The 24,777-nt window shown below is 49.5% G+C and overlaps 1 protein-coding gene across 9 annotated transcripts in view; it reads left to right on the top strand.

Moving 5' to 3' along the window:
• Window positions 1–24,777, top strand: part of Katnip (katanin interacting protein) — a 174,088-nt gene that overhangs the window by 112,231 nt on the left and 37,080 nt on the right. For 8 of the 9 annotated variants that reach the window (XM_052763268.1, XM_052763269.1, XM_052763270.1 and 5 more), the window contains 3 exons: window positions 580–682; window positions 4,097–4,312; window positions 13,018–13,155. In XM_052763268.1, coding sequence (XP_052619228.1) covers window positions 580–682; window positions 4,097–4,312; window positions 13,018–13,155 — 457 coding nt within the window. The remainder of the gene's footprint in view (window positions 1–579; window positions 683–4,096; window positions 4,313–13,017; window positions 13,156–24,777) is intronic. The other variant, XM_052763267.1, reaches the window with a different exon arrangement.

The following is a 24,777-nucleotide window of genomic DNA, read 5'->3' as shown; positions in this document are numbered from 1 at the left end:
GTTTCCAGCCGCAGGGCGGGTTTGCATCTGACAGCTCTGCAGCAGGCAGCACTAGCCAGAGGCCACCTTCTTCATCACTGGAATCCTCTGCTTTGGGGCTCTGCACATGTGGGGTGCACACCAGCTCTAGCAAAGGGTGGGTCTCTAAGCCTGGGGTTGGCAATTTCTGTAAAGGGCCTGCTGGGAAATCCTGCGGGCTTGGCAGTTGGAGGTTTTGTTATTTGTTGTTGGTTTTAACAATGCTTAAAACACATAAAAGCCACTCTTAGCTGCTGGGTTATATAAAACAGGCCATGGCTTGGCAGCTCTTAGTAAGGCTGACTCCTTGCCCTGTCTGTGAACAAGTTCTTAGTCAGCTGGAGAGGTCAGCTGGCTTCTCTGCCTGGGCTCTGATTTCATTACTAATTGTCCAGCTGTTTACAAAAGGAGAGGAGACCTGTATATGCCCTTGAGCTCTGTGCAAGGTGCAGTCAAGCTTCTCAAGTGGACGCTAAAGGCTCTGCGGTCCCTTTCATGGGCTTGTTCTCTTGTGTGTATTCTTTGTTATTGCCTCTTTGCTAAAACAAAATCCCATTTCAGACAACAGCATAAGTTTCTGGGAGTCCTGCAGACCATGGAAAGTGACACTGCCCATCTCAGCCGGGTGGTTGTGCCAACAGAGAAGCCAGTACTGGACCCAGAGGTGAGAGCCTATACTCATGGAGACAGTCTCTATCAATGTCACCCTGAAAGCTGAGGAGAAGACCCCTCGGAGCTGTCAGTTCTGGTTGGTGGGAAGACTCTGATGACGATCATCTTAACATCTCTCTACCAAGTCATACACATGATGGAGCAATAGAGGCCAAAGAAGAAAGGTGTAGGCCAGAAGTTCCTGGAAAAGAAACAGAAATAGCCCATAAGCCCGCAGGAAAATATCCAGGGTGGCCCACGATTAAGAACTGAAAATTAAGTTTGGTGGGTGTGGTGACAATGTCTGTAATTGGTAGGCTGAGGCAGGAGGATTTTGAGTTAGAGGCCAACCTGGACTATATAACAAACAACCAGAAGGAGAGAAAATACAAAACATAAAATGTTAGGACTGTAGATAAGCTTTCAAGGTGAAGGTGCTTGTTGTCAAGCCTGGTGAACAAGTCTGATGCCAGAACCACACCATAGGAGGAGAGACCTGACTCCTGAAAGTTGAGCTGTCTTGACCTCCACCTGAGCTCCCATGTGTAACACACACACACACACACACACACACACACACACACACACACACACACACGCACATCCAGTAAATAAGTATATGTAGAAATGTAGTCATATAAAGTTAGCTGCAGACACTGGTAGTCATCTCCCAGTGCAGTGTGGTTGTAGTGGCTGGGAGCAAGATAGCAGGTTGTCACATGGAGCCGGTCATCCGAATTCCATGAGCACCACAGGATGGTGAAGATGTGCCACTCAGTGCCTGGCACAGGATAGGAGGAACCCATAAATACCTGTTTCAAAGTCCATCTTTGAGAAACATCAAAGCTCCTGGCCCACCCCCGTCCCCAACCTGGAACAGCTGCCTCTTGAGCTGAGAAGATTCACAATGTGTTGTAACTTGGGCCACATTAGTAAGAACCCATATGGATTAAATTGCTGTAGAGGAGACAGAAAATCCAGGGCAGTGTGACTTGCACAACAAAGAGAAACAAATTATAGGCACTTGGCACTGAAAACACTGAGGGTGGCCTGGTGGCCACTACATCCTGCAGCTCGCTAAATCTCTCCACTTGGTCTCCATGGAGTCATTTGCACCCCGAGCTTCATCCCAGCACTGGCCCCACCCCTGCTCCTTCTTGGAGTCCCTAACAGCTGCAGAAGCCTCCAGCACTGCCTGTGAGAAAAGCTTGTCTGCACTAGCCTGAGTTTGGTCAACAAATCCCTTCTTCCTGGTGGCCCAGGGGACAGCACACACTGATTGCTTAGGAAAGGGCCAGTCCACTGTACCACAACCTTATGACAGAGGAAGAATAAGTGGTAGGTGACTAAGCTCAAAGAAACCAAGTGGTCTGTGAGAGGGGTAGTGAGCGCCGGGGACCAGCCTATGTCCAGCTGGGATACTGACACATGATGACACTTCTCACTTCATACTCTAGCCTCTGCATTTGGAATCCCCATTCAGGAATTGTGTGTTTCAGATTGCATTGGGCAGGAGGTCCCCAGTCCTTTGCAGACAGTTTTCCTCCCATCTAGCTCCCTCCCTCCCTCCTAGCAACAAAGTCACTTGGTCCCAGCATGCATCAGGCTCAGGAGCCTGCCAACCCCAGAATCAGGCAGGCCAGTCCTGCAAGCCTGGGACTCAGGCCCAGGGCAGTCAAGGACCTGGCCAGGGCCTACATGCTAGAGAAGGATGAGGGAACTCTGCATTCTTACAGTTCAACTAATCCAAGCTGGTACTGTGTTCCTGCCAGGAGCTCCAAGCTGACCTGTCCTCACACCACCCCCACCCCATCTCCATTCCCATTCTCATCGTGTGGCAATCAGCTTGTCCAAACCCATGCTGGGAGCGCTCGCATGTCTCACTGGCTATTAATTAAAAAAATAAGTGGGGAACAGTTGCTGTTCATTTACACGGCTTCCTGCTCACAGAACCGTTGCAGATACTGATGCTAATTAACAGAGGGCACGTGCACACAGGGAAATGCACCATTTCGTGAGTGGCTGATCCATGGTGACCAGCGCTGCAGTTGGGCCCTGAGGGCCTCTAGGAAGCCATGGCACAGGGTTGCTGTTTATTGATGGCATTCACACACGCTCCCAGACCAGACAGCCTCCCCAGGAAGGAGGGAGGCTTGAAATCAGTGAAGGAGAGCCAGGGAACCGAGCCTGTTTCACCCTGATCACACGTGGGTGTCGGGGGAGGGATGTCAGTGGGGGGGGGGGGGTGTCTTGCTTAACCTCCAGACTAGGATGGTGGCATCCTGCTCACCCCGCCAGGCTGGGAATGTCAAATGACTGACCAAGACAGGGGCACTTTGGTCCATGCCGTCAGACTACACTCAGTGCATACGCTGGCAGCTTAAACAGCAGACTGGTCTTTTTCATAGCTGCAAAGACGGCGGTCCAAGGTCAAGGTGCAGCTAGCGGATTTCTCCTTGCCTTGCAAGCGCTGGCTTCCTCACTGGTCATTTTCTCTGTGTGTCCTGGTGTTAGTTCCTGTGGCTCCAGACTTCCTCCTTTTTTAAGGCCTCCAGGCAGATGAGAAAGTGCCCTCCCCAGCGGCCTCATTTGATTTAATCACCTCTTAAAGGCTCTGGCTGCAAATGGTCGCATCCTGGGACAATGGGTTTGGGGGACTCCAGCACAGCCCAGGCCACTGCCGACTTCAGATGTTACAGCATGCTCCTGGGCCGTGTACACGTGTACATGCTCCTGGGCGGTGGGGCGAGAAGTGTGTTCAGTCAGAATCCGGTCTTTTACAATAGCTGTCTTTCATTTGAAGGTCTTCAAGTGTGATATTTAGTAAGTGCTGGGTGTGCAGTTGCTCTGTGTGTGTGTGTGTGTGTGTGTGTGTGTGTGTGTGTGTGTATATATATATATATATTTTTTTTTTCCTGTGCTAGAGCTAGAACTCGGGGCCTTATGCTGGCTAGGGGAGTGCTTTACCACTGAGCCACACCCAACCCAATCCCTATGTTTTAGTTATGACTTTAAAGTTTTGATGTTTTATTTATTACTAACATTATTAGTTAGTTAGTGTGTGTGTGTGTGTGTGTGTGTGTGTGTGTGTGTGTCTGTGTGTCTGTGTGTCTGTGTCTGTGTGTCTGTGTGTAGGTTAGAGAACAACTTAGAGAGTCAGCTTTCCCTGTCCACCATGGGTTCTGAGGGTCAAACGCAGGTTGTCAAATTTGGTAGCAAATACCTTTACCCACTGAGCCATCTTTCCAGTCCATTCCTGATGTTTTACATACGTTACAAATAGGAGCCCTTGCTAGCCTTGTAATAGCCACAATGGACAGGTGCTGTGAGGCACCATGGGGCTGAATGCTGTATGAAGGCCCTGGGGGGCACAGAACAATGGCAGTACTAAGTTCAAGCTTGCTGCCCTGTGGTGTTTTTTTCTTAGGAAAAGTGGAGAGCGAGAGCAGATGAGATTGAAGATGCCATCTATGTGACCATGGAAATCCTGTCTAACTGGGGCAATGCATCATGGGTGGGTCTCACGGAAGTCCAGTTCTTTGACCTGAACGATATAAAGCTGTATGTCTCACCTCACGATGTGGACATCCGGAACGCAGTGTTACCAGGAGAGCTGGGCTGCCTTGTCAGCAGGGACTTAGTGGTAAGTGAAGGGGGCCTGGGTTTGCTGTGTGTTCTCTGTCCACAATGAGGATGCAGTCTCAGGTTGGGGAAGCATGCTGTCATCAACCCTAGTCATTCTCTGTAGCCGAGTGAAGAGAAGCCCATGGGAATAGCACCCTCTGAGGCTCCCAGTGTGTCTCTCCCTGAGGTCTTGCCTGCTGTGACCACTAAACATAGACCACCAGGGGTCACAGGGGCCAGTGCCTTCATTTATTTTGTAGATGAAAACACTAAAACTGAGGCTTGGAGATGGGCATGCACATGGCCAAGGTCACACACAGGAAAGTGGTGAGACCAAGTTCATGAGCTGCAGCCTGGCCCACACACTGTGCCCACACCTCCTCAGGGTGCTGCTTCTTGAGGCCATGGGTCCACACCCAACAGACTTGAATATTTTTTCTTTTAGATAGTTAATAGAGGTTAGCTTTATAAGCAATTGTATTTTCCCCTGTTACCATCTTTTTGCTGGTTTTTATGGGTTTTGAGTCAGGCTCTTGCTGCGTTGTCTGGGATGTCCTTGAACTCACTACAAAGCCTAGAGTAACTGAACCAACAGTCTGCCTTCTGCTTTCCTGGTTCTGGTGTTCGAGGTACATGCCACCATGCCTTGCTTCCTCCCATCACGTTAGCTGTACTGAGCAGAACAGCCAGCCACATGGCTTTCCTGTGCTGTGTCTGGCACCATTTCTGATTGCCTTGGAAGAGCCTGCAGATCCGAGAGCAGAGCAGGGGATGAGGCAGGTGTCAGGTGCTCTTCTATGTCTCTTAAAGCCCTGTCACACACCTGGATGATGGACTCCACTGTGCTGGTTGGTTGGTTGTCAATTTGACATAAGCTTGGGTTATCTGGGAAGAGGAGCCTCAGTTGAGAAAAAGGCCTCCGTCAGATTGGCCTGTAGGCAAGTCTGTGCAGCATCTTCTTGATTAATGGTTACTGTCATCACCTTGGGCAAGTAGTCCTAGGCTGTATAAGAAAGAAAGCAGGCTGAGGAGGCCGTGAAACACACTGGTAAGCAGCATTCTTCCATGGTCTCTGCTCGAATTCTGCTTGAGTTCCTGCCCTGACTTTCCACAAAGACGGACTGTGATCAGGACTTGTAAGCCAAATACACCCTTCTCCCCAAGTTAGGTTCGGTCATTGTTGTATCACAGCAACAGAAACCTAACTAGGCCATCCCCCAAAATCAGTGTTGTTCTTTAAAGTACTGAAAATGAAAATATCGGAGCACCCCATGAGCAATAGAAAGCATCCCTGGGATCCCCAGGGACAGTTCTGATAGTGGCTGTGCCTCTCTCTACTTCCTGGGGCTGCTGAGCTTGCCTAGTGGGTGACTTCATAGGTTTGGTTTTTTTTGGGGAGCAGGGACTGAAGTTGGGATACAGTGCAGCTGTGTCAGCTGGGCTGCTGGATCTCGAGATCCTCCTGTGGGCGGGCTAGACCCCCTCATTTCCTCCATAGTCTTCCAGGACTGGGTGACCAGAAAGCCCTGTCCCAAACACATCCGATGGCACTGGCTTTACCAGCCACAGCCTGATATTTTGTCTCACTTGACCTTCATGTGAACCTTGCCCGAACTGTCCTCATTTCATCAATGAGCAAATGAGACCTCAAGGGTTTGAGGGACCTGACCTGACCACACAGTAGTGGCTGGCAGGGTACCACTGACATCTGAGCAGAGAAGTACCTTTAAAAAGAGGAGATTTGAAGGAGAAGTTGCTTCATTATAGGGAATTGAGGGTGTGTTGGTAGACTCTAGGAAAAAACCCCTTCCTAGGTCAGGAGTGGTGAGGATACCTGTCATCTCAACATTCAGAAGCAGGAGAGCTATGAGTGGGAGGCCAGCCTGGGCTACATAGTGAGACCCTGTCTTAAACACCCAAATGGGCTGAGGAGATGGCTTAGGTGGTAAATGCTTGCTATACAAGCATGAGGAACCTGGATTTAGATTCCCAGTACCTATGGCAAGGGCAGCGGGTAGGGTGGGGCCTGAGCACAGCAGCATGTGTCCAATGCCAGCTCTAGGGAGGCAGATAGGTTGGTCCTTGGAGCTCACTGACTTGCCAGTCTGGCCAAATTAGTGAGCTCTAGGGTCAGCAAGACCCTGTCACAAAATATAAGGGACAACAAGTAAGGAAGGCATCTAATGTTGACCTCTGGCCTACACACACACACACACACACACACACACACACACACACAGAGAAAACAAGAAAAGCAGAAACAAGAAAAGGAAAGAGCTATCCTTCCTTCTGTGTCCATCCTCTCTATCGCTGGCCCCTTCGTTCTGTGCCCACCCTCCATCTTGTCCCTTCTATGTCCACTCTTTTCATCCCTGTCCCTTCTGTGTCTACCCTTTCCATCCCTGGCCCATGGTGTTGTGATGTCTCCACATTTATATACCCAGCCTGTGGATTCTTGATCTTTCCTACCAACTTCTCTCACCTTGTATCTTGTTCCCTCAAGGACTCCTTTGCTTAGCAACAGTCTCTACCTGCTAGGCTACCCACACCCAGTGCTTACAGCCTTTGAAATTAGGGATTTCCCAAGTCAATAGTTATTTCCAGTAAATTTATTTTCTATTGTATTCCATAAAAACTGTTAAGAACTAGGTAGTGCATACTTTTTGTCCTGAGGGCTACTCTCTCAGCTAGTTGCTTTCACACTTGCCCACGAATCTTGTGTCTCTGCTTCCCAGTGGATCTGACAGCGGGCCTTTTTCATCTCCCCAGTCCTTCTCAGGTCCCAAAGCCTGCGAAAGTGGGCTTCATTTCATATCTTCTCTTCCTGCTCTCCATTCTCTGTGAGTCAGGGCTCTCTAGGGGAACAGAACTCATGGAATGTATATTACAAAGGGATTTGTTTATTTATTAGATTAACTTACACAATGGGTCCAGGTGGAGGGAGCCCAGCAGAGGCTAATGGCATTAGAGAGGCAAAGACCCCAGTAGCTGCTTGGTCTATGCAACTGGATGCCCCAGTAGTCCCAGTTGGGTATCGAGAGCCTGAAGGATTCCTAGAGAGCCACAGGTCTCCCTTCAGTCATGTGGGAAGGCTGCAGGAGCTGTCTTCAGGGAAGGATGGAGGCACCTTCAGAATAGACACTCATCAACAAGAGCAGTAGTCAGCTAATGGGGGAAGCAGGCAGGGTGGCCTTCTCCTCAGATTTCATTATATCTGGTCTCCACTTCAGGAGGGGCGTTCCCTTTACCTAATCCTTCCTGGAAGTGCCTTTACAGGAAAAAAACAACAACAAATAACAGTTGCCTCTTGTCACCTGGGCAACTGGGTGGATAGGACCCACAGTACCCTGTCTGCCCCCGACTCCTTTCTCTAGTAGTCTCCCTCCGTCATCCCCACATCTCTGGGCATGCTGATCCAGATCACCTGCATTTCAATTTCACACAAGTATCCCTTTCTCATCAAGGCTTCCCTGCCCACAGTGTGGAGAGCCCTGTCCCCTCCTGCCCGATCACTGTTGTCTTTGTTATCTTCCTCAGAGCATGTCTTACTAGAATAAATGCTCCTGTGCCTGGGCTTATCAGCCTCACCCATTTAACTGATAAGCGCTTGTCTGTCCTTGGTCACATCATATCCCTGATACATAAAATCACATGCTACATAGTTTTAAACTTTTTATTTGGAGACTATTATAGACCCACAGAAAGCTGTAAAAAATGATACAGAAAAAAAAAAAAAAAGACCATCAATAGAGAAAAAAGTCAATGGAACCAAAGTTGGTTCTTTGAAAAGATAAAATCAAGAACCTTTAGCTAGACTAATAAAGGAGGAAGCAAAGATTTCAATGAATGTAAAGGGAATGAAGGTGTGGTAGTATTTTGACAAAAAAAGGGGAAATGTGGTGATATATTGTTTGTAATCTAGGAAATAAAGCTTGCCTGAAGATCAGGGGACAAAACAAGCCACTAGATTAAACATAGAGGCCAGGCAGTGGTGGTACACACCTTTAATCTTAGCACTCAGGAGGCAGAGGCAGAGATCTGTCTGGATTTTTGTGAGTTCAAGGCCACACTGGGCTACATGAAATTAATCCAGTCTAAAAAAGGAACAGAGCCAGGCAGTGGTGGCACACATTTTTAATTCCAGCACTTGGGACCACACCTTTAATCCCAGCACTAGGAAGGGTGAGACAGGAAGTGATATGGCTGGGCAGAGAAAGGAGTGTAAGGCCAGAGGAGACAGGAACTCACGCTCTTGCGGGCTGAGGAGTTGGTGAGGTAAGAGGTGGTGGCTGTGACTTGCTTTGCTTCTCTGATCTTCAGGCAAATTTTATTTGTTCAAAATATCACCACATGAATGGAATATAACTACTGACCTTACAGAAATAAGGATTATAAGACTGTATGCCAACAAATAAGATAACCTACTTGAACTGTATAAATGCCAAGGAGAGCAAATTATCAAAACTGACTCAAGACAAAATGAAAAATCTAAACAGACCAATCCCAAGAAAAGAAAGAAATTGAACTGATTATCAAAAACTCCACAAGGGAAGCCTGGGATGAGATGGTGCCACTGGTGAATCCTGGCAGATATTTAAAGAATGAGCCTTTGACAGTCCCTTCAATCTTATAAAACGTAGAAGAGAAGGGAGTGGTCCTGGTGGATTTCTAAGGCCATATTGCTGAAACAAAGCAAAACATTGGCACAGAAAAGTACACACCAGTACTCAACGTGTACTTTTTGAAACCTCAAATGAAGGCCACAGTGGGACCCAGTCATACCCCCTGGGATGACCAGAACAAATGACAAGTACTGCTGAAAGCCAATAGACCAGCCACCGTGGGAAACAGCATGGCGATTCTTCGGAAAGTTCCACTCCTGGGTGTATAACCAAGAGATGTGCTCATCAGAAAAACAAAAACAGCAGCAATAACAACAAACAAACAAAAACAACAACAACCAAAAAAATGGAAACTCAACAGAAGATGGAAACAATCCAAAACACAGACTGATAGACAAATAATGAAAAGGTGATGTTAGACATACAATATACTAATACCCAGCCATGAAAAGGAATGAAGTGTTGGTACAGGCTACAACATGCATGCATGGACCTTGAAAGCCAAGTATGAGAAGGCCACATAGTGAATGATTCCGTTTATGGGAAACACAGCCTAAGCAGATATACAGACATAGGAACAGGCCAGGCATGGGAATGGGTGACCAATGGGTGTAGGGCTCCTTCAGTGAGAAGTGAAATGTGCTGGGCAAAGATGGCGATGCTTGTTGTAGCCTGTAAATATGCTGGGAAAATATGGATTGCACACTTGAAAATGGTGAACTTTGTAGTATATGAGTTATATCTCAAAGCAAGAAGGACACACAGAGTTGCCATGTGTTATTGCTCAGTTTCTCCCAAAGATAACAGAAGTGACCACTGTACTCATAGACAGTCCTCATATAGTGGTGTGTGTGTGTGTGTGTGTGTGCGCGCGCGCGCGTTTCTATACCATTTTGTCATGCGTGGCTTTATGGGATTGCCAGCACATGAAGATACAGCACAACTCCATCCTCCAGGCTCATCCTAGCACCTGGAGAATAGCACTTGTCTATTCTCATCTTTAGACTGTCATTCCAAGAATGCTGTAACGGAAGTAGTGGTCCAACTCAGTGGCAGATAGCTTGTCTAGCGTGTGTGGCCCTGAATTTGATCCCCAACACCAAAAAACGAAAACAGAAAAGCTGTCCAAATGGCGCGTAAACACAATGCAATCTGAAGACATTTGGAGGTTGGCTGATTCCCAAGCAGAGTGCCCTTGACATCCTTCCAAAATGTTGGCTATTTTGTTATTAGTAGCTTATTCCTTTGGAAACTACTAGTTTCTTAACACAATGTTAGTTCTGAGGCAGCTGGCATTTCTCTGCCTGTGCGTGGATCTGTGTTTAATCAATGCTGGGACAGAAATCACCTTTGGTTTTTGTAGTTAGTCCCCACATAGGTTTTCTGGGCCTTCATGTGTCTAGCCCAAGCTGAAGAGGGATATTAAAGCCCCTAGAAGCAGCCTTCAGCCCATGCTGGTATGGGGATCATTATGTCCCGTGGTTAGAATCTTTTTGAGATATGTCCACACTGACTCCCTGTCTCCCTGATGGTCTTTTACTCCGAGTGCTGGCAGGAATGGCTAGCTTACTCACATACCCTTCACGAGCAGTCTGCCTCCCCTCTCTGCCTAGGTTTCTAACACGGTCTACACACTTGCCCAGGGCTTTTTGCCTCAGGGTCTGCTACTAGAAGACTATGAGTCAGAGTAGAACTTATCCATGCTCCGTCTGGTCCCATAAATGCTTATGATAATAAATGCTTATGATAATCACTGAGACAGAAGACCCCCCCACTCCACCATATGGGCTATGGGCATCCTAAGGCAGACAGACCAGAGGCCAAGTTGTACCTTCACCTTCCATCCACAAGGAGGCCCAGCAGTCTGCTCGCCCTAGGGTTCCAGAGGGCCTCACACTGCACTGTAGCAGCAGCAGGAGGCTGCCATGATCCTTGTCCTGCCCCTTCCTTTCTGCCTGTGATGTGGGGGAGGTGCTATAGATGCTCTGCCTGCTGGCCTGGCACTGGGGTGTATCCAGGATGTGCTGGTCAGTCTCTGGCTTCCCACCAGGTCCTCACACAGATTCTGTCTGAATGGGAAACAGCAGAGGGGCTGGCCACTAATGAGCCCGTGAGTTATCCTCAGGTCAATGCACTCGGGTTTCAAATGACACAGCGCCCCCTTGGTTCTCCTGCCATTCCTCCTGCTGACAGAAATGAGAAGGGAAATCAATTCCTGTCCCCTCTCTGCCGGTGTCAGGCCACCACAGAGGGAGGGGTGAGCTTACCCGCTGGATTTGGAGGTGAGCGCTCTTGACTCGACACAGAGTTCTAGCACAACCAAGGTGCTTCCAGAGTAAGTCAGCATCCCTTGAACCCACATTTCCTAGCAAAGACTGCCTCTTCCCTGCTGAAAGCACCCACTATTGTCAGAAGACAAGCCCCAGCTGTTCTTGTAGCTGGAGCCAGGCTTCTGAACCCCAGAGTTACTAGCCTTCATCCCCTGCTTCCAGCAATAGACACATTCTTGGTGACAAGAGTCCTTGAGATGCTCTTAGATGCCAGGATATATTCCAAAGCCAAGATGGCTGTGGGGCCAGGCAGGACCTAAGAGGAAGTGAGGGTGGGACATGTGATGTGAGGGGTGTGTAGTGATTAGTGGGGACTGAGGTACTGAGAGTGGCAGCCTGGCTTTAGGCAAATACTGGGCTCCAAGCCTGACTTGTGGGGCCTTAAGTGCCAAGCATTCAACGTGGTTGGAGAATTCAGAAACCAGGCTCTGAGGGGTAAGCTGCTCCATTTTTCTGGCAACGAATTGGTGCTTACTTTTCCTTTCTGACATCTGAAGCACACAGATGATTTTTTTAATTATATGCAAGGTAGTCTCTTCTGTAAAGCTGCAACCCTAGAATATATGATAGGAGACCCATGTCACTTAGCCACTAGGTCAGCGCTGGGCCAAAGAGCTGTACCTAATGCTGGGATTCAGGAAAGAGGGAGACTAGGGGTTCCTCTTACAGAGCACTGCTGAAATGCTGTGACAGGACACAGAGACAGTCTACACTCACCTCTGGTACTACAGGCAGTCAAAGCTGCCTGGAGGAGAGGCAGGGTCACAGGAGGATGGGAATGAGGAACCACGTGACGTATTGTTGGACTTCCCAGGGTGATAAGGGCAGCAAGCATGGTCCAGGCAGTGCCCAGCCAGCTGCCAGTGCTGTGTATTTGGGAACAGTGCTGGCTGAATTTTTTTCCTTCGGTTTTAATTGCATTCTTTGTGTGTGGTTTCAGAGGAATAATTCTTAAGAGTTGGTTCTCTCCTTCCAACTTGTGGTCCCAGGAATCAGACTCGGGTTGTTAGCCTTGGCAGCAGGTGTCTTTACCCACTGAGCCACCTTGCTGGCCCAGCTGCAGCTTTGGTTCCCAGAGAGTGTAGAAATATCATAGGGTGTGACTGCAGCAGAAAGTCCCCTGATTGGGCTTTACCCATTGGCCACCAAAGCTCTCCCTCAGGAAGTGGTGCTGGTAAGGATGTAGATTTTGGCAAGCACCTGGCTCTAGTGCCCTGTGTCTTCAAGGGCAGTCTTGGCAACACCCTGGCTGCCTCCTGCCTCGTGACGGAAATGCAAGCAGAACCCCCTGCACTTAGAAACCCTGAAAGGAGCAGCAGCTCCATGCTATGGCCCTGTTGCAGCACATGGCTCCGAAATTTCTTTTTCTCCTCTCTTCTCAAATTTGAAAAATTCCACAGGGTTTGACGAAAGAAAATCAGAGGCTCTGCTTGCCAGGTTAATCAAACAGTGCCAGCAAAGGCTCTCTCTAGGCCTCCTGGCATCCCTCCCCACCCCCAGTGCCCTCCTCAAAGCCCATTAAGCTGATTAAAATAAAGCCCACTGCGTTTTGAGTTCCATCTGGCCGGCAGCTTTTTGCAGGGACAGGGCTATTGGCGCTATGAAGCGCAACTGGAGAGGGATGAGAGCAGAGGGCAGCACTCACTGTGGAGATGCGGAGGCCCCGCCCAGCCCTTGCATGTCTGCTGGCTTTAATTAGCCAGAGTCACTGGCCTTTTGCCCTGGAGACAGGCAGAAATATCCCTTACAGTTCCCATCTTTTGGCCTTTCAGAGCAAGAAGGACCCCCCAGTGTGGACCTGCCCCTTCCACCCCCCACTTCAGCTCTATTTTATTATCCACAACATGCGACAGCTTCGGGACTTCGGTCTGGCCAAGATCAAGGTTCGGAATTACTGGACAGCAGATGGGGTAAGTGGCAGGCCCTGCCTCCTCACAGCTCACTTGGTGGTGCCCACACTTAGCAGTGTGCCAGTGGCCTGATTCCTGAGTTCGGAATGAGTCCAACGAGAGCCTCCGTGAGAGCCACCAGGAACGGAACTTACAGCTCCTAAGGTTTAGGAAATGGCGGTGGTAATACTCTATCATGTGAGTCTCGGAAGAAGAGCCTGTGGACTCCAGGCCCATTCATTTAGCCACTGCAGCTAGGTGTTACTCTACAAGGACCAAGCTTGGAGAGTTTGCTGGGAAGCAGACTTTTCCTTCCTTCCTTCCTTCCTTCCTTCCTTCCTTCCTTCCTTCCTTCCTTCCTTCCTTCTTTCCTTTCTTTTTTTGTTTTTTTGTTTTTGAGACAGGGCCTTTCTAGACAGGGCTATCCTAGAACTCTATAGACCAGGCTGGCATCAAACCCATAGAGATTCCCCTGCCTCTGCCTCCTGAGTGCTGGACTAAAGGCATGTGCCACCATGCATGGCAGAAAGTAGATTCTTTTTTTGGGGGGAGGGGGTGTTGAGACAGGGTTTCTCTGTGTAGCTTTGGAGCCTTTCCGGAAACTCACTCTGTAGCCCAGGCTGGCCTTGAACTCATGGAGATCCACCCGCCTCTGCCTCCCAAGTGCTGGAATTAAAGGCATGCACCACCACCGCCCGGCTAGAAAGTAGATTCTTATTTAGTAGTTTGGTAGGTGGGACAGGGATTCTGTGTCAGACCTGACTCTTGGGGGTATGGAGCTAGCTCTACATGGCTAGCTTTCACTGTGGCTGTGGGCCCATTCCAGAGTCCTTGCTCTGTGCCCTGCACTGTCCTCTTGTCCCCAGCCTTCCCTCTCCAGTGTGTTCTTCATGTGTTGATCTGCTTTAGTTCTTCACCCATATGGGCACACCAGGCGCTGTCAATCTCTTGATATGTCCTGAGGAGACTGATGCAAAAGACACAAACTGCCCTGGAGGCCACCTTGCTGAGATGCTGACAGACAAGATGTAGACAAATCATGCAGTGTGCTGGAGCCCTGAGCAAGGTGAAACAAGCAATGCCAGGGGGCCCACAGGGGGTAAGGGAAGTAAGAACAGGAGGCCACACCTCACAGCATACAGAGGATGGCACTGTGTGAGTGAGGAAGGGCAGGGCACTGCCATTCTGCCTTCTTGCCCTCTTCAGGAGACATGAGGTCAGGAGTGGCCAGGCCTCATGCAAGACCTGAGGGACTAGCACGGGAGAGATGGTGAGTGGGGAGCTGTCTATCCAACCTCCATCTTGCTAAAAGACATTAGGGAACTGTGGGCTCTGTGGCCATCTGTAAACCTTTAGCCAGAGGCACAGCTTCTGTGAATGGCCTCCATGGAGGAGACCTGGGCTCTGTGGGCACTTTGAACCATTCCCGTGAGCTTGGGAACTGGCATGGGGATGGTTTTATTTGTTCCTTCCTTTGCTTGGTTACTTATTGAGACAGGGCCTTATTATATAGTCCAGGATGGCCTAGAATTTACCCTGTAGCCAAATCTGTCTTTGAACTTTTAATCCTCCTGCCTTAACCCTCCAGTCTGTCTCCAGCAGCCTCTAGCCTCTGTCATACTCTTCTGCTGCTTCAAACCCTTTGACCCAGAGGCTCAAGGTTAAACCTCTGGTGTTACATCTGAGCTTTTTAATGCTTTTGTGCCAGTCTTTGCCTCCCCCAGCAATGCCTCCTCTTGCTCATGCCAGCCTCCCGAGTGCTGGCTGCTGTGGCCACACCCTGGTGCCTGCCCACCTCCCCATCTCACTCAGCTCCAGACACTTGCCCTGCAGATTCCTCAGGCAATGCTTTCTCCAGGGATCGGCCTCTGCCCTTGAGCCACTTCTGGGCCTCATGAGCCTTCCCCTATCCTCCTCTGAAGGTTGTGGACTCCAAGACAGTAGGGCCAGAGGTCTCCACCACTCATCTGTGCCAAGGAGATGAGCAGGTGATAGATGGGTGAATAAAAGAACCAGTGGGTGAGTTCACATTCCTGTAGTTCATGTGCAGCTATGCTGCCCTTTCTTACACCCAGGTGAGAGGGCCTGAGGATGAGAGGGTTGAAACAAAGCTGGCAGTCCTCCAGAGGAGCCCTTTTAACACCTCTCCCTCTCCTCTGCCCTCCTCCTTCCTTCCCACCCTACCCTTGTTCTTCTCTCCTCTAGTTTTTCCCACAACCAGCACCTGCTAGGCACCATAGGCCTGAGAGCCACGAGGTGGGCACAGTCCTTCTGGCTCTATTCATGGGCCCTACTGCTCAGACCAACAGAAAGCTCCCTTTGCTTTCTGCCTTTTGAAGTCCTTTCTTTCTTTGTTAATAAATTCCTCGAGTTAAATTTGAGAAAAACAGTTATCTGGAATATGTGAGGAAAGTCCTAATGACCTGTGACCTGTGACCTGTGAGTTCCCTTCCTCCCTGGCCATCTTTTAAGTGCTCAGAGATCACTTCAGGATCTCAGGAGCTGGAGCTTCCCTGCAAGTGCTCCTCACACCTTGTTCTAGAATGGGAAAGTGAGATGCTGCAGCCTGGCCAAGCCCATGCCCATGGCTCAGCATGGTCACTAAGCATGAATTTGGGAGCACATTTTATACACTGGACCACAAATGCTAAGAAACTGTGTGCCTCGGCCAAGACAGGCACTTATTTTACCTGTACTCAGCCTTCCTGGGACATGCAGAATACAGAAAGGGCTCAGGGCCCTCTGAGTCAGGGGAGCGTCGGAGGCTTACTGTGGGCGCGGAAGTGTGGGTTCTGACACCCAGGGTGGAGTGTGGAGTGGCACTGTAGAACAGCACTTACACGATGCACAACCATCTGTTGCCAGAACTTACCGGGGGCAGAAAACACAAACAAATGCAGCTGTGGCTTGGTCGATTTAATATTCTCCAGAGAACTCTATTGCTGTGTGTTTTGGAGGAGATAAAATGAGAGTTTATAGGGAATATAACTTGGCCCGCAGACATGGCTTGTTAGTGCAATGTTTTGTGTATGGGAGTTGAGGAAGGAAAGTTAAGTGGGGAGCGAGGCTCACTTGGAATGGAGGAGAGTCCTAGAGAAGGGTTCATTTTGATTGGAATGTGCCGCCTGTTACCTCCTCGGGTTAACATTTCCAGGCTCCTTTCTCTAACTAGGTTGCATTGTGAGTGTTAGCCGCCCTGAGAAGAGGGACTTGGTAAGGGCAGTAAGAACAGGAGGCCACACTTCCCAGCATACAGAGGATGGCACAGCCATGTATGCTGTGACAGATGTCATCGGTCCAATACTCCAGGGGTGAGGCCTGTGAGAGGCACGCATGTGTGAGAATGAGTTACTGAACCATCTTGTGGCTGGGAGCAGTATTCCCTGGCTTGATGTTGAAGAAGCTGAGTCTGGAATAGTAAGACCCCACACAGCAGATGGATGGGGGTCTCTTTGGTCAGCTGATTGGAAGTGGGTGCCTGGAGTGCTGCCCTGAGAACCTTCCCTCTGGTTCATCGGGAATTGATTGGCTGTCTGCTTAGGGCAGGAGGAGACTAGGATAACATGTCTGCTACATCTTTTTATGTTTCATACACATGGAAAGTACAAGGGACTGGGCTGGTTGGGGAGCATGAGGGTCCCATGGGTTTCCTTTATAAAGTGACAGTTGTGGCAGGGAGGGAACCATCAGTCTCTATAGTAGATGATTGCCTGTCTGCTGGTTTGGAAACAGACAGGCTCCATCTGATGGGAAGCCATTCGGACACTTCCTGGGATGGTTTGACTCTGGAAACTCACCTATAGGCTCGTGTTTTGAATGCCTGTTTCCCAGTGCGAGGGATAGGTTTTAGGGTTTTGGGGACCCCTTAGGAAGAGAGACTTGGCTGATAGAAGTAGGTCACTTAGGGGCAGAACCTTGAAGATTAGCCCAGCCATAGCCCAGACCCTGCTTCGCATGCTGTGGTGAACTCTGCCATACTTTCCTCACTGTAATGAACTGAGCCCTCTGAACCTGTAAGCAAAATAAACTTCTCCTTCCGTAGGTGGTTTCTGTCAGGTATTGTTGTAGTGATGAGAAAAGTCACGCACTGCTCTTGGAGGGGCCGTGTTAGTTCTCACAGGGCCTGTGCTGGCTCTCAGGAGAGGGCTGCTATAAAGAGAACAAGCTCTCTGAGCTCTTTGGCTTTCTGTCCTTGATGTGATCTCCTACACACTCCTGCTGTGATGCTGTCAGTGTTGAGGCCTCCACCAAAGCTGAGCTGATGCCAGTACCTTGCCCTTGAACCTCCAGGACTGTGAGTTAATAAACCTCTTTTCTTGATAAAGTTACAGCCTCGGGTATTTTGGTATCCTGACAGAAAACAGGCAAATGCACCATCCAGCTCTCCACTGGCTCCCTGTGTGCCGTCTGTTTTCTTTTATAACCATCTTGAGTTGTCTGTGCTTTCCTTGTGAGCAGGTACACTGTCACCACCCTCACCATTATACCAAGTGCAAGAGTCATCTCCAGCCCAGACATCACAGGGAGTGACATGAGGAACTGCATTTCAAAGTTAGTTTAAATTGCATTGTGCATAGCCCTATGCAAGGCTGGTGTGTGTGCATTAGGCTGCACTGCCCCGGTGCTCACACTGCAGGGAGCAAATAGACATAGCCCCGTGTGCATAGCCCTGCACCTTCTGGAGGGTAAAGGAAGGTCAAGCAAGGATACAAGGGAGTACGGGATTTCAGGCAGCGCCCAGTGTTTTGAAGACAATGAACTAGGGAAATTTCCTGGCTACTGATTGATTGCTGTGACAAAACACCATGGCCAAGGCAACTTATAAAAGGAAGTGTTTCATAGGGCTTATGGTTTCAGACAGAGTCCAAGATGGCAGAGCAAAGGCATGGTGGCAGGTGTGTTTGAGAGCTTACATCTTGAGCCACAGCCAGGAGGCAGAAAGACATACTGGAAATGGCTCCAGTCTTTTGAAACCTCAAAGCCTGCCCCAGTGACACACCTCCTCCAACAAAGACATAACTCCTAATCCTTTCCAAACAGTTCCATCAACTGAGAACCAAGTATTCAAACATATGAGCCTATGAGGGCCATTCCCATTCAAACTACCACAGGGAGTGAGGGAGAGGAGGAGGAGTCATGGGAAGAATGTTCCTGGTAGGGACATAGCAAGAACAAAGTCCCTAAGGGCAGGAACATACTTAGCAGCTCTTAGGACAGAAGTCACATGGATGAGCCTGATGGACGCAGAAGTTCAAGAGGAAGCCCTAAGAGGAGGCAGAGCCAGGTGGTGTGACCCGGAATGGTTGGGCCTTATTAAGAGAACAGAAGAATAAGTATGGGGAGAGTGGACAGCCTTGCCTCGTTCCTGATTTTAGTGGAATTGCTTTGAGTTTCTCTCCATTTAATTTGATGTTGGCTGTTGGCTTGCTGTAAATTGCCTTTATTATGTTTAGGTATGTTCCCTGTATTCCTGATCGCTCCAATACCTTTATCATGAAGGGGTGTTGGATTTTGTCAAATGCCTTTTCTGCATCCAGTGAGATGATCATATGGTTTTTTTCTTTGAGTTTGTTTATATGGTGTATTACATTGACGGACTTTCGTATGTTGAACCACCCTTGCATCCCTGGAATGAATCCTACTTGATCATGGTGGATAATTGTTAGAAATCCACAAAGATACCCACACAACAGACTGCTGGCAGAGGTCGAGAGACAGCCTGAACTGACCTACTCTGGTGATGGGATGGCCAAACACCCTAATTGTTGTGCTAGAAACCTCATCCAACTACTGAGGGATCTGGATGCAGAGATCCATGACTAGGCCCCGGGTGGATCTCTGGGAGTCCAATTAGCGAGAATGAGGAGGGTTTATATGAGCGAGAATTGTTGAGACCAAGGTTGGATAAAGCACAGGGACAAATAGCCAAATGAATGGAAACACATGAACTATGAACCAATGGCTGAGGGGTCCCCACTGGATCAGGCCCTCTGAATGGATGAGACCGTTGATTGGCTTGATCTGTTTGGGAGGCACCCAGGCAGTGGGACCAGATCTTGTGCTCATTGCATGAGTTGGCTGTTTGAAACCTGGGGCCTATGCAGGATTGTTTGGCTCGGCCTGGGAGGAGGGGACTAGACCTACCTGGACTGAGTCTACCAGGTTGACCTCAGTCTGTGGGGAAGGCTTTGCCCTGGAGGAGATGGGAATGGGGGGGGGGGGTTGGGGGGAAGGTGAGGGGGACGGGAGGGGGGAGAACAAGGGAATCCGTGGCTGATATGTAGAACTGAATTGTATTGCAAAATAAATTAATAAAAAAAAAACAAAAAAAAACAAAAACAAAAAAAAAAAACAAAAAAAAAGATTCAATAAATCCATATAAAACAGAAAAAAAAAAAGAGAACAGAAGAGAGAAGTCAGAGTAAGAGCCCTGTTAGAACCTGCCCACCAGGGGGCAGTCTACAAAGCCTTAGTCTGATGGTGCCATCTTCAGATCCATGGGCTTAATGTCATAAATGTTGTTCACTGAATGCATGTAGAATGCTCAGATGAGTCCTGGGCTTAAACTCCGAGCAGATACTAGCCTTAGAATCACTGGACTGTTCTGAACAGGAGACAGTCTGACCAAAGGATCCAAAAGGCCACCCTGGCTGCTGTCTGAGGGATGCTGAGGGTAGGGGACCCAGGTAAGAGCCTCTAGGCCCAGCCTAGCTAGGAACAGCATGGCTTAGGCATGGGTGCCTATGCTTGGGTATACCTGGTTCCTCCCATGATAACAGATTCGTTGGCAGCTGTTTTTCTGGAAGGGATTCAAATAGTGCCAGTGTGGAGACTGTTGGGTGTCAACCCAAGAGCATCCCCACCCTGCCACTCCCGTTCTATCCCAGAGCCTTTGAATGTGAGCCCTAGCTATGGCCCCTTTCATTCATGAACACTTCAGTGCCTCTGGACACTCAAGTTTGTGTTTCTTTCTTATAACCCCAATCATGGGTCCTGACAGTAATTATTGTTTTGCTCTAATCACCATTCTGTATTTAAACAGCCCAAACTGTCCCAAAATGTTTTTGTTTTTGTTTTTTAACATTCGGTGTGGATTCTGATCACAGCAAACATTGAGTCAACTGAGGCAGGTGGCCTGGTGGCATTAAGCAAAATACTTGGTGGGCGGGGCTGACCATCAGCATAAGGCTGCGGTGGTGACCCTCAGAGGCTAGGTCTAGGCCAAGCTTTCCGAGTAGGGCAGGTACAAACTCAGGATGGCAGCTGAGGTCCCATGCTCTTAGCCAGGATCAGAGTGGGCTAGGCAGGACAGCTGTGTGACAGGACAGCTGCGTGGCAGGACAGCAGTGTGACAGGACAGCTGCGTGGCAGGACAGCTGTGTGGCAGGGCAGCAGTGTGGCAGGGCAGCTGCGTGGCAGGACAGCAGTGTGGCAGGACAGCAGTGTGGCAGGACAGCAGTGTGGCAGGGCAGCTCAGTGGCAGGACAGCAGTGTGGCAGGGCAGCAGTGTGGCAGGGCAGCAGTGTGGCAGGGCAGCTCAGTGGCAGGGCAGCAGTATGGCAGGACAGCAGTGTGGCAGGGCAGCAGTGTGGCAGGGCAGCTCAGTGGCAGGGCAGCAGTGTGGCAGGACAGCTCAGTGGCAGGACAGCAGTGTGGCAAGGCAGCAATGTGGCAGGACAGCAGTGTGGCAGGACAGCTCAGTGGCAGGACAGCAGTGTGGCAGGGCAGCAATGTGGCAGGACAGCTCAGTGGCAGGGCAGCAGTGTGGCAGGACAGCAATGTGGCAGGGCAGCTCAGTGGCAGGACAGCAGTGTGGCAGGGCAGCTCAGTGGTAGGGCAAATCAGTCTGAGTCTGTGGATAGTGAGTGGATAGGAGCAGGACTATAATGTCAGCTGACTATTTTCTCAGGAAAGCTTAGAGATGACCACTTGCCCAGCTGGCTGCTCATGGGGCTAGATCCACTGTCCATATAAAGAGAGGATAGGGGAGGGGAAGCCAAGGGCCACTCCATCAGGGAGACACCAGGAAGATGGAAAGGTACCCATGAAAGGTCCTTCTCTGAGTTCAGGGCAGTCCCATGCTATGGCATTACTCTTTAGTTCCTGGAGCTGTTACTGAGCCTGCCTGCCTGCCTGGTTGCTTTCTTTCCCACCCCTCTTTCTGAGTGTTCTGTGCCCCGGCTCAGCCTGCCCTGAGCCAGGCCTGCCTGCCCACCAACCACAGCATCTTGACCTCTCTTCCAGTGTCTGGCTCTCCCATCCTCTCCTGCCCCAGTCCTTTTGTCCCTCTGTGATCACCTGAGCTGTGGCCACCTCAGCTGCAGTCCTACCATTTATTTCCCAAGCTTGCCTCCTTTTCCCTTCCTTCCTTCCTCTTCTATCTGCTACCCCACTGCCTCCCTCTCTCTTGAGAAAAGTGAGTGTCCTCATGACAAAGATGTGTTGCTTTGGTCATCCTCCCTGAGGGACATGTGAAAGAGCGTTGAGTCCCCTCCCCAGTAGAGCCAGAGCTGTGGCGGCTTATGCGCAGGAGCTTGAAGGAAGGAGCAAATGTAGGCCTCAGGACAGAGGCCCACATCCTGGTGGACACAGGGTACACAGATGATTAGCAGAGGGGCAGGAAGCCAAGTAGCAAGTCTGAGAGCCCAGAGCAAAGCCCTCAACAACTGGCATCAAGAGGAGAGACGAAGTTGGAAGGGCTCGAGACTTCCTGGAGGAGGCTGTGCAGAGCCTGTCCTGAGACCGGTGGACTGAGGCCACTCTGGGTACAGCAGCTTGCTCTCCAGAGTCTTCAAAGTCTGGTAGAGAACAAAGTGGATGCAGCAATACAGGAAGCAGACCCCACACCCCCTCCAAGTGTCCCAGAGTCTCTAGTTGCTTCCTCCTCTAGAACATTCTTTGGGTGCAGATAGGGAGGAGACAGGCTCACATCCTCTGTGCAGTGGGTCTGGTGTATGGATACCTTGAGGCTGGCACAAATGAAGTCCACTGTGGCTAAGTGGCCACCCAAGGCACAGTTTGCTTTCCCAGACCTGCCCTGATGTTTGGACTCAGCCAATTCTGTACCCAAATGCTTTGCTGGATAGGCTGGCCATGCTGAAGTTGGTAGTCATCCCTGGGGACAGTGACTTTAGAGCCCTGCACCCCTCAGCTCTGCCTCAGGGAAGCCACATGACCACTCTCCTTTGCTGAGTAGTAAGTGTATTCATTAGAAGGGGCGGGGCAGTTAGCCAGCCAGGCTAGGGAGGAGAGTGGCCTCCGCAAGCTAATTCAGTTATCTAGGCTGCAATGATACTTACAATGTGTTAAATGTGAATTCTCATCTCACCGTGTCTGGTTCTTAAGAACTAGAGAGAAAGACCATAAGGGAAAATGAGTGCTGGGAATGGGACCATGTAGCAGCCATGGGACTTCAGAGTGTCACTTGAGAAAGCATCAATACAAGTACCACCACATCTCTCATTAAACAAAGAAGGGAAGCAGGAAAGTGTACTTACACACAAGTGCACACTCACAAATGGTTGTAGGTGAGTCATTTGGAAGGATGGGATTTCTGAACGTACTAGATTCTGGGGTAAAGAAGGAAGAGCCTCAGCTGAAGACCTGGTAACTGGACATGGGGCAGAGCCAAGTCTTCCAGCAGGAAAAGATTTTCCCCAGATCTATAAAGGCATCCTTTTTCTAGAGCTTTGCTGAGGGGATGCGGAGGGGTACCTACCTGCAAGCCCCCAGCCCCAAGCCTCTGTGGTGCAGGTGTGGACCTCCATCCAGCTTCCTAGTACAATCCTTGAGGTCTGATGATGTTTATATGGCCACCTACATAGCAACAGCCTTGCCTACCTGCAGGTTCCCATCCCAGAATTCAACCAGTAGCATAAAAAATATTCAGGAAAAAAAATCTCTATCGAATATATCTTTTTTCTTATTCTTCCCTAAACAATGTAGCATAACAATTTCCATAACATTTACATTGCATTAGGCTTTATAAGTCATTTAGAGATGGTTTGAAGGAAGCAGGAGAGTGTACATAGGTTATATGCAAATTTGTGATGTTTTATACACAGGACTGCAGCATGAGACAATGCTGGTATCCACGGGGACCCTGCAGTAAATCCCCCACAGATGCTGAGTGGTGGTTGTAGGTAGAACAAAGTCTGGAAGGATGTGTGTGCACACGCACACCCACTGCAAGGTTCCAGGATCATTACCTCTAGGGAACAGGAGATGGTATGTGGGGACTTAATTAAGAAACTGGGGGCCCAGAGTTCCATCCACATGGGTAGTTCAGTCTGTGCTGGTGATAGCCAGAACTGAGCTCTAGCTAGACATACAGAGAGGAGGGAAAGTTCTGATGCCTTCATATGGGGTGTCTGGGACTGTGGGACAGTGTAGACTTTTGTTTCTGTTTCCTACCCAGATATCCCACACCAAATCTGCCCACAGGCACAGTAGTTTTTGCTGGAAACATCAGAGATGCAAACTGCAGGCCAGGCAGGGCCCTCCCTCCCCAATGGCCACGACCAGCTCTTGAACACCCCCGCCTCCCCCAGAGCTCACTGTTTCCTTACTTCCCTTATGTCCCTTACATGCCTTCCTCTGCCACAGTCATAATTCTTGAGGGAATGCAGGGCAGTGGACATCTATGGCCAGTGGGGCTCTCAACTGCTTGTGTAAGACATGTTTTGGGGGCCAGACATCCCATTAGAAAAGCTAGGTTGCCTATCCACCACTGTCTGGATGGGAAGCCCATCTACACTCTACCACCTCTTTAAATGAGTGTTTCTGTCTCCCAGATGTTTCCATGGTGGTAATTTTCAGAACTGCCCATTGAAAGCTGCCAGTGCCATCCTCCTCCACGAGCTGTGTTCTGATTAATTCACAGCACACGCTTGCTCTGTGCCTCCTCTAAACAGAGCGCACATCCATATAAACATGTAAAAGCACACTTGGAACATTGACTTTTTTGACAGCCAGCAAAGAGTAGCCTGCCATCCTGCAATTGGATGACTGAAGCTGAGCTCCTGTGGTGGGATACGGGTTTGATGGCTCTCCTTCTGCATTGCTCTGCAAACCTGTCCATGGTGATCTAGGAATTTAGTTAGAGCACGCAGATTTGGCTTACAGGGAGGCTAAGGCATGGAGAATGGGGGCTCTGGGGCCTCAGAATCCACACTTGGTCAAACACAGATCAGAAGCCAAAGATGGGCACGAGTGGCCTGGGAGGAAAAGCCACAAACTGCCATCTTTCTTGCTCTTTGGTCTTAGGAGAATGTCCAGATTAGTCATGTGTCAGTTCCCTCGTGATGGCTGTGATCCTACCATGTGCTGTACCCTCGGGCAATTGTGGAGGACTTCTGCTGACTTGGCAATTCACTTTGGTTAGGAGAGATAAATTAGCAGCCAAGCAGGCATGGAGGTGTAGGCTTGCAATCCCAGCACTTGAATGCTAGATCTCAAGTCTGGGACCCTATCTGCAATGAAATAGCCCCCTTAGTCAGCTCTGGTGGAGCACACCTTTAATCCCTCACTGGAGACGCAGAGGCAGACAGATCTCTATAAGCTTGAGACTGGCCTGGTCTACATCGTGAATAGATCAATAGTGGCCTAGGCTACATAGGGAGACTCTTTCTTCAAACAAATAAA

This window comes from Peromyscus californicus, unplaced genomic scaffold, assembly GCF_007827085.1.
Source record: "Peromyscus californicus insignis strain IS unplaced genomic scaffold, ASM782708v3 Scaffold_4__1_contigs__length_199733344, whole genome shotgun sequence".
Lineage (NCBI taxonomy): Eukaryota > Metazoa > Chordata > Mammalia > Rodentia > Cricetidae > Peromyscus > Peromyscus californicus.
The sequence above is the reverse complement of the archived record's forward strand: the minus strand, read 5'-3'. Positions and strand labels throughout refer to the sequence as shown.